The sequence below is a fragment of the Desmodus rotundus genome, chromosome 10, assembly GCF_022682495.2.
Source record: "Desmodus rotundus isolate HL8 chromosome 10, HLdesRot8A.1, whole genome shotgun sequence".
Classification (NCBI taxonomy): Eukaryota; Metazoa; Chordata; class Mammalia; order Chiroptera; family Phyllostomidae; genus Desmodus; species Desmodus rotundus.
Window position 1 is genome coordinate 57,029,229 of NC_071396.1, and position 10,121 is coordinate 57,039,349.

General features: G+C 37.4%; 1 protein-coding gene across 10 annotated transcripts in view; it reads right to left on the bottom strand.

Moving 5' to 3' along the window:
- Positions 1 to 10,121, bottom strand: part of CNBP (CCHC-type zinc finger nucleic acid binding protein) — a 55,361-nt gene that overhangs the window by 22,642 nt on the left and 22,598 nt on the right. For 6 of the 10 annotated variants that reach the window (XM_053912874.2, XM_053912873.1, XM_053912871.2 and 3 more), the window contains exon 2: positions 9,977 to 10,079. The exons of the other annotated variants lie outside the window; for them this stretch is intronic. In XM_053912874.2, the coding sequence (XP_053768849.1) occupies positions 9,977 to 9,995 (19 nt within the window). In that variant the 5' untranslated portion in view covers positions 9,996 to 10,079. The remainder of the gene's footprint in view (positions 1 to 9,976; positions 10,080 to 10,121) is intronic. 10 annotated transcript variants of the gene reach the window in all.

The window sequence follows — 10,121 nt, forward strand, 5'->3', positions numbered from 1 at the left end:
CAGGAACAACCTCTGTAGGTAAGAGATATATATTTAAGTAGGATGCCAACCTAGTGTTTTTTACAGGATGGAATGCATGGTATGCTTTTCAGTGCTGTATGGAAAAGCATCAGCTAAAGTTGCATCCTACTAGCCTTTAGCTCCTCTAGAACACTGTATTTAACCTTTATTATTGACTAGAGCCTAGGTTAAGTAGCTATGCAGAATGTTATCATTTTATTATGATAACATAATATACAAATTATACTGTTTCCTCACTTGTAAAGTTTTCTTTTTTGCACATGCATACATACATACTTTATTGCTAAATAATCTGAGAATAAGTTGCAGATTTTGTATTAATACATTTTAAAATCAAGGTATAATTGACATATAACATATTTAGTTTCAGGTATACAATATGATTATTCAATATTTGTATACATTGTGAAATGATCACAGTAAGTCTAGTTAAAGTCCATCAGCACACGTAGTTACAGCTTTTTTTTTTTTTCTTATGATGAGAACTTTTAAAATCTTCTTTGGCAACTTTTAAGTATACAATGCAGTAGTATTAACTATAGTCACCATGCTGTACATAACTTCTGGGGACTATTTACATTTTAACTGAAAGTCTGCACCTTTTGACCACCTTCACTCATTTCACACACCCTGTATCCCTTGCCACTGTCAACCACTCATTTTTTTGTTTTTGTTTTTTAGATTCCACTTATAAAAGAGATCTTGTGGTATCTGTCTTTCTCTGTCTGACTTATTTCACTCAGCATAACACCCTCAGAGTCCATCTATGTTGTTTCAAATAAGAAGATTTCAAATTCTGTTTAATGGCTGAATACTATTCCATTGTACTTCTTCTTTAATTTTTCATTTGTTCACTTTTAGAGAGAGGGGGAGGGAGGGAGAAACAGAGGAGAGAAACATTGTACCAACCCAGGACTGAACCTGCAACCCAGGCACGTGCCCTGACCAGGAATCAAACCCGCACCCTTTCGCTTTAGGGGATGACACCCAACCAACTGAGCCACACCAGTCAGGGCTGCATACTTCTTTATTCATTCACCTGTGAATGGACGCAGGTTGCTTCCAAAAGGTTCCTCTTAAAATAGGAATAAAATGTGAGTTAATTTAAAAATAAGTATGATGTAAATAAGAGCAGAAGTATAACAAAATGTAAACAATCATAAAAATAGTGTGCAATGATAGGTAAATTTGGCATAAAATGAAGTGGATGGTATGCAAGTTGAACAGGTGTGGGAAACCTGGTGAAATCTAAAGGAATATTTAATGAAGAGAAGAAGGGAAGTACATGAGCTGCATTTTCATAGCCTCTCAAACTAAGACAATTTTGGTATCTGCTTTAGGACTCTGACAGGCCCTGAGGGTCACCTGAGTAATCTGAGTGATAATTATCACGGAAGAAAAGACCTTCAGGAAATATACTATTACCATTAAAAGCAAAACACAAGCCATGGCTGGGGTGGCTCTGTGGACTGAGCACTGGCCCACAAACCAAAGGGTCACTTGGTTAGATTCCTAGTCAGGGCATGTGCCTGGGTTGCAGGCCAGGTCCCCTGTGGGGGGTACTGGAGAGACAACCACACACTGATGTTCCTCTCCCACTCTTTCTCACTCCCTCCCCCTCTCTAAAAATAAATAAATAAAATCTTTAAATAAAAAAAGTGAAACACAAGATTGTTTTCTCTCTTTTACATGGCTATTGAGTAATCATAACACTGGCCAGATATCCTTGAGCATTAACAATGGTTTTTAAATTAGGGGAGGACTGAACCAAATTTCTAGTTCTGATTCCTTCTGTGTGCAGTCTTCAGAGCATAAGAATCTTGAGTACAGGATGTTTGAATGTCTGCAGACTGTCTGTTCAAACAGCTTTTCACATTGGTTTACTATTCTGAGGAGACTGTCTATGGGGCTGTTTGTCGAGGGTAGGAGGGGCATAAAGGGCTAATAGAAGGGCATGTGAGAGTTTCAGCTTCTAAATTGTGTGTACAGTCTTCAAAATTCAGTGAAAGTGGTAGGTGTTAATTCTATTTAGCTGCAAGCATCGTCCCAATTTCAGAGCAACAGTCCTACTCTGTGTGTGTGCACACCTGCATGCAGCACTTTACACACTCCTTATTATTAGAAGATTCGAAGAATAACACAGGAAGGTAAAGCTTCCTTGAGATAAATAATCCCAAGGGTATTGACTGGGCCTCAGGAGGACCTAAGATCCAGCTGGAGGGTAAAAATTGTCTTTGATTTCTGTGCCTCTTCTTTTTCACAACTCCTTTTCCCCTTACTATTACCTCTCCAGTACTCTTAGGTAATGCTCCCAGCTGAATAAGAGCCAATAAATAACTTTCCATTGATAGGTTAGGGATATTAGTCAAGGGTCTTAGCTTTTTTTGGTTTCTTCCCTGGGTCCTTCTTGAAGATCCCATTACATCCTTTGTGATAGATTTCACAGAGAGGCTAATAAAGTAGAGTCTCCTCAAAGTTCTTCAGACCATACCACAGACCCTTACCTACTTTTTCCTCCTACCCACTTTTAAGACCTTTATATATTCCTATTAAGGAACAGTACATTGGGTTATTGTTTAGACACATAAATGATGAAACTGTAGGTTAAGATTCACAATAGAGAAAACAACTCTGAAGAGTAAAATCATAGGAAGTCTTTGAAAACACATCTTAGTTTAATTATATGATTCTAAACCATAGGTATAGACCCTCCAAGGTCAGGTGTTGGCAAGGTCTAATTTTTATAGTTCCAGTACCTAACAGAATAAGGCACTAGAACATAAGCCTTAAATGAATTTTTACTAAGTAAATGAGGATTTCATTTTCTCTCTTGGCATCACACCTGAAATTTCCCTAATTGTTCATTATCCTCAGAGCCACCATTTATTATATCTCAGTCTAAAGTTGCTAAGTCAAGGCGTTTTCCACAGGCTTTTCTGTTTGTTTGTTTGTGTGTTTGTTTGAAGTACCTTCCAATCTTGATTTATTGGTGACAACGTCAGTTGTCATGTGTTTTATGCTGGCCTTTGCAATGATACAGTAAACAGAATCTGTAATCTCTAGAACCAATGTTAATACAAGTAGAACTAGCACACAAAGGGAAGGTTGATACTGACCTCATCAGAGTTGTGAGTTTAGAATAATGTATGTAAGAAGCACTTTTTAACTGTAAATTGCTATCCATATGTTATTATTATTAGAATATAAGAAAAAAACTCATCGGACCTTACAAAGAGTAATTCTAGGTCATTTTTACTCTATATAACAAAGCAGTATTCTCCAATATTTTGGTCAGTTAATAATTTTGGTAAAATACCTAAACATTTGCTATCTCATTCACTCTTTGTATACAATCCAAGAGTTTTGCCAGGATGAATGGGAAGAACAGAACTATTTTGAATTTCTAGTTTTCAGTAACCTTCTGCTGGGAAAGGTAAAAGGAAATAAAAGAAGTATGGAAAAGAGTTCCAAGTACAAGATCAACAATGATTAGATTTTTGATCAACTCCAAACTCCTCCAAGGTCAACTATGGTTAGATTCTTGATGAAGCAATAAGAAGACAAGGAAAGTATTAGGGAAACCCAGAAAAGTGTCCAGAGGTAGAAGGACCAGTGAATATAAAACATACCACTGTGTCTGCTTTTTTTTACCTCTTAATCTTTAGTCAGTGTTCCTGATCCATCCTTGGCTGCTTTCTCCCTCACTTCCTAATCTCCCTGTTTCAACTACCATCAACCTAAAATGAAAGGAACCAACTAAGATAACTTGGGGGTAGAAAAAAAAGATTTAAACAAACCTGAGCATGGGAACCCGCCTGACTAATAGCTCCAGCTAGTTGTTGCCTTTGGAGAATATGAGATTAGGGTTTCCAGATGGCAGATTTTTTTACACAGGTTAAAATTCTTTAAAAAAATTTTTTTATCCTTACCTGAGGCCATATTTTTCATTGTTTTTAGAGAAAGAGAGGAAGGGAGAGAAACACTGGTGGGAGAGAGAAGCATGTATTGGTTGCCTCCCGTATGTGCCCAGACTGGGAATCCTGTGTGCTCAGACCAGGGATCATACACGCCCAGACCAGGATCAAACCCAAAACCCAGGTACATATGCCCTGACCAAGAATCAAACCGCAACCCTTCAGTTACAGGACAATGCTCCAACCAACTGAGCAACACCAGCCAGGGCAGAAGTAAAAATTCTTGGTTTTTATAACAAATCTCCCAATTTTCAAATGTAGGCAATTTATATTAAAAATTGCACAGAAGATATTTAGGGAAGTGAAATCACTCCATATGATACTATAATGGTGGATACATTATCATTATAAGTTTTCCTAAATCTGTAGGATTTACACACTGCGAGAGAATCCTAATGTAAAAGCTGGACTTTGGGTGATTATGATGTCAATGTAGGTTTATTGACTAAGTTGGGCTGCTGATTACAGATTGATTAATTTAACAACTGATCAGTTTGACAGCTGATTAACTTAACAACTAAGAGGGAAAATACAAAGATGCATCTATTGTGGGAAGACAAAGAAAAAGACCCTAAATTAAAGAACAAAAGAGTTCTCCAGAAGAATTAGATGAAATAGAGGTAAGCAATGTATCAGATAGAGAGTTTAGAATGATTGTAAGGATACTCAACAGCATGAAAAAAAGACATAGGGACATAAAAAAGGACCAGTCAGAAATAAAGAATGTAATATCTGAAATAAATACTACACTGGAAGAGAAAAACAGTGTGTTAGATGAAGCAGAGGAATGAATCAGTGATTTGGAAGACAAGGTAGAATAAAACACCCAGGCAGAGCAGTAAAAAGAAAAAAGAATTTAAAAATATGACAGGAGCTTAAAAAACATTTTGGACAATGTGAAATGTAACAACATCTGTATCATGGAAATACCAGAAGGAGAAGAGAGAGAACAAGGGATCAAGAACCTATCTGAAGGAATAATGACTGCAAATTTCCCTAATCCGGTGAAGGAAAAAGTCACACAAGTCAGGAAGCTCAGAGAGTCCCAAATGTGTTGGACCCATAGAGTGCTACAACAACACATCATCATTTAAATGACATGGCTTAAACAAGGAGAGAATCCTAAATGCTGCAAGAGAAAAAACAGGCATTTACTTACAAGGGAGTACCAACTGGACTGGCATCTGATTACTCAACAGAAACAGTTCAGGCCAGAGGGAGTGGTATGAAATATTTAAGGTAATGAAAAGCAAGGACCTACAACCAAGGCTACATTACCCAGCAAGACTCATTTAAAATCAGGGGAGAAATAAGGAGACAAGAAAAAGCTAAAGGAGTTTGTTAACACCAAACCAGTACTGCAACAAATGTTAAAGGACTTCCTTTAAGAAGAAGAAGAAAAAGAGGAAAAAAACAGAGGAAAACAGTCTAACAATAAAATGGCACTACATTCATATCTTTCAATAATCACCTTAAATGGAAATGGCTTAAATGCTCCGAACAAAAGACATAAGGTAGCTGAATAAATAAGAAAATAAGACCCAGCTGCTGTGGTCCCCTGCCTGGCGCCTGCTGAAGGATACTGGGAAGAGAGTTAGATCACCAGCTCCCTCCCCTACCAGAGCAGCGAGGGCAGCCTGGAACCAGGAGGGACCTGGATGCTTGAAGTCGCTGGGGGGAATATAGACAAAATGGGAGACACACAGAGGCGGTGTACATGCACTGGGACTGTGGATGCTGGGTAGGTCATTATCAGAGATATTGGGGAGCCAGGCAGCACCTGGAGAAGGGAGAAGAGTTGGGCCGTGTTGGACCCTGACCCAGATAGTCTCCACACTTGTTAGAAAGTTGGGATGTGTGAAAAGCTGTGCACTTGTTAAGAACTATGGGCTTACACAAGAGGCTTTTACTCAAAAAAAAAAAAAGAAAGAAAGAAAAGAAAAAAAGCTCACAGCTGCTTTGTAAGGAACTCTCGTGCAGCGGTTGGCTCACCCCACAGGTGATTTGAGCTGCCAGCCCCCTGCTTGGCTCCACCACCCCACTGAGTCCCATAGAATTCCTACCATAGAAGTTCACCATACAGACAGCTAGCAAAGTGAAACATCAGGAAGCACAGAAACAAACAAAAGGAGTCACCTAAAATGGCAAGACAAAAAAAGAACCTGCAATCAAAGGAATGTAAGACTCCCCACTAAAAGAGCTAAATGAAATGGAGTTAAGCAAACTATCAGATATAGAATTCAAAATAATGGTTATAAAGATGCTCAAGGAACTCACAGACAACTACAAGGAACTGAGCAAGAACTATAACAGTATGAAAAAGGAAATAGAAACTATAAACAAAAAACAGGAAAAAATGAACAATAAAATATCGGAAATAAAAAGCACACTAGAAGGAATAACAAGCAGGATGGATGAAGGAGAGGACCGAATTAGTGAGCTGGAAGACCAGTTGGAAAGAAACACCCAGGGAGAGCAGCTGCCCCAAAAAAGACTCAAAAAATATGAAAATAGTTTAAGGGAACTCCAAGATAACAAAAAACATAACAACATTCAAGTCATAGGAATACCAGGAGAAGAAAATAAACAAGGGCTAGAAACCCTATTTGAAAAAATAATGACAGAAAACTTTCCAAACCTGGAGAGGGAAAAAACCATGCAAGTTTAGGAAGCACAGGGAGTCCCAATCAAGATGAACCCAAAGAGGCTAATTCCAAGACTTATCATAATTAAAATGCCAAGTATTAAAGACAAAGAGAGAATCTTAAATCCTCTGCAAGGGAGAAACAAGAAGTAACACACAAAGGAGCTCCGATAAGGCTAGCAGCTAATTTCTCAACAGAGACACTCCAATCAAGGAAAGGTTGGCAAGAGATATAACAAGTAATGAAAAACAAAGGTCAGCTACCAAGACTACTCTATCCAGCAAGGCTCTCAATTAAAATGGAAGGCCGAATAAGGATTTTCCCACACAAAGGAAGGCTGAAAAAATACAACTCCACCAAACCAGCCCTGCAAGATTTATTAAAGGGTCTACTATAAGAAGAGAAAGGAAAGGACTGAAAAAGAGAGGAACACACGTACAAAGGGGTAAAATGAACAAATATCTATCAATAATAACCTTAAATGTTAATGCACTAAATGCTCAAATCAAAAGACAGAGTAGCTGAATGGATAAGAAACCATGACCCACACATATGCCGCCTACAAGAGACCCACCTCAAGTCAAAAGACCTACACAGACTGAAAGTGAAGGGCTAGAAACAAACATCACAAGTAAATGGACAGGGAAGAAAAGCTGGGGTACCAATATTCATATCAGACAAAATAGACTTCAAAACAAGAGCCATAAAGAGAGACCCAGAAGGACACTTCATAATACTCAAGGGAAGAATCCATCAAGAAGACATAAATATTATAAACATATATGCACCCAACATAGGAGCACCCAAATATATAAGGAAAATCTTGGAGGACTTCAAGGAAGACACAGACAGCAACTCACTTATTAGGGAATTTTAATACCCCACTGTCAAAAATGGATAGATCTTCCAAACAAAATATCAACAAAGATACTGTGGCACTGAACAATGCCCTAGATCAAATGCACTTAACTGGTATATACAGAGCCTTTCATCCCAAAGAAGCAAAATGCACATTCTTTTCAAATGCACATGGAACATTTTCAAAAATAGACCACATGATAGGACACAAAATGAGCCTCAACAAGTTCAAGAAAACTGAAATCATATCAAGCATATTCTCTGACCACAAAGGACTGAAACTGGAAACCAACATCAAGGAAAAAATTCAAAAACACTCAAACTCATGGAGACTGAATAGCATGCTATTAAACAATGAATGGATCAAGAAAGTGATCAAGGAAGAAATCAAAAAGTTTCTGGAAACAAAGGAAAGTGAACTCACAACAATCCAAAACTTATGGGACACAGCGAAAGCCATGCTAAGAGGGAAGTTCATAATGATACAGGCCTACATGAAAAAGATAGAAACGTTTCAAATAAACAACCTAACCCTACACCTACAAGAACTGGAGGAACAACAACAGACACAGCCCAGAGCAAGTAGAAGGATGGAATAACCGAGATCAGAGCAGAATTACATGTCATAGAGACTAAAAGCACAATTCTAAGGATCAATAAATCCAGGAGCTGGTTCTTTGAAAAGATAAACAAAACTGACAAACCTTTAGGCAGATTCATCAAGAAAAAAAGAGAGATGACCCAAATAAACAAATCAGAAATGAGTGAGGAGAGATTACAACTGATACCACAGAAATACAAAGGATTGTAAAAAATTACTACGAAGAACTGTATACCAAGAAATTTGAAAACCTAGGTGAAATGAACAAATTTCTAGAAAAATATAATTTTCCAAATCTGAATGAAGAAGAACCAGAAAGCCTGAATGGACCAGTAACAGCTGACAAAATTGAAGCACTAATAAAAAAACTCCCAACACACAAAAGTCTTGGACTGGATGGTTTCACAGAAGAATGCTACAAAGCATTTAAGGAAGAGCTAACCCCTATCCTTCACAGACTATTCCAAAAAATCCAAGAAGATGGAAGACCCAAACTACTTTTATGAAGCCAGCATCATCATAATCCCAAAACCAGATAAAGATATAACAAAGAAAGAAAACTTCAGGCCAATATCACTGAGGAACACAGACACTAAAATCCTCAACAAAATATTGGCAAACCACATTTAGCAATACATTAAGAACATCACACACCATGATCAAGTGAGATTCATCCCAGGGATGCAAGGATGGTACAATATTCATAAATCAATAAACATAATATATCACATAAACAAAAGGAAAGACAAAAATCACATGATCATATCAATAGATGCAGAAAACACATTTGATAATGTGCAGCACCCATTTATGATGAAAACACTCAGCAAAGTGGGAGCAGAGGGAGCATTCCTCAACATGATAAAGGCCATATATGAGAGACCTACAGCCAACATCATACTCAACAGGCAAAAACTAAAAGCTAACCCAGTAAGATCAGGAACAAAAGGATGTCCGCTTCCATCACTTCTATTCAATATAGTATTGGAAGTCCTACCCACAGTGATCAGACAAGAAAAAGAAGTAAAAGACATCCAAACTGGAAAGGAGGAAGTAAAACTGTCACTATTTGCAGATGATATGATAGTATACATAAAAAACCCTATAGACTCCACCAAAAAATAGCTTTACCTAATAAGCGAATTTGGCAAAACAACAGGGTTCAAAGTCAATATCCAGAAATCAAAGGAATTTTTATATGCCAACAATGAAAGATCAGAATCATTAATCAGAAAAACACATTAAAAAAAAACACATTTGCTATAGCAACAAGAAAATAAAGTACCTACAAATAAACCTTACCAGAGAGGTGAAAGACCTATACTCAGAAAACTACACAGCACTGAAGAAAGAAATTAAGGAAAACACAAACAAATGGATGCATACATTGTGTTCATGGATTGGAAGAATTGACATCATAATAATGTCCATATTACCCATTTTATAGATTCAATGCAATCCCTATTAAGGTACCAATGACATCATTCACAGATATAGAACAAACATTTCTAAAATTTACATGGAACCATAAACGACCCAAATAGTCACGGCAATTTTGAGACATGAGGACAAAGTAGGAAGGATCACAATACCTGATATCAAACTATATTATAAGGCCACTATAATCAAAATGGTATGGTACAGGCATAAGAACAGACACATAGATCAAAGGAACAGAATAGAGAGCCCAGAAATAAACCCAAGTCTCTATGGTCAATTAATATTTGACAAAGTGAGCAGAAGCATACAATGGAGTAAAAATAGCCTCTTCAAGAAATGGTGTTGGGAGATCTGGACAGCTGCATGCAAAAAAATGAAATTTGATCACCAATATACAACATACACAAAAATAAATTCAAGGTGGATAAAAGACTTACATATAAGTTGTGATACCATAGAAGTCCTAGAGGAGAACCTGAAGAGTCCTAGAGGCAGGAAAATCTCATATGCGACACAGCAATATTTTCACCAATATGTCCCCTAGAGCAAACAGACATAAAGGATGGAATAAACAAATGGGAC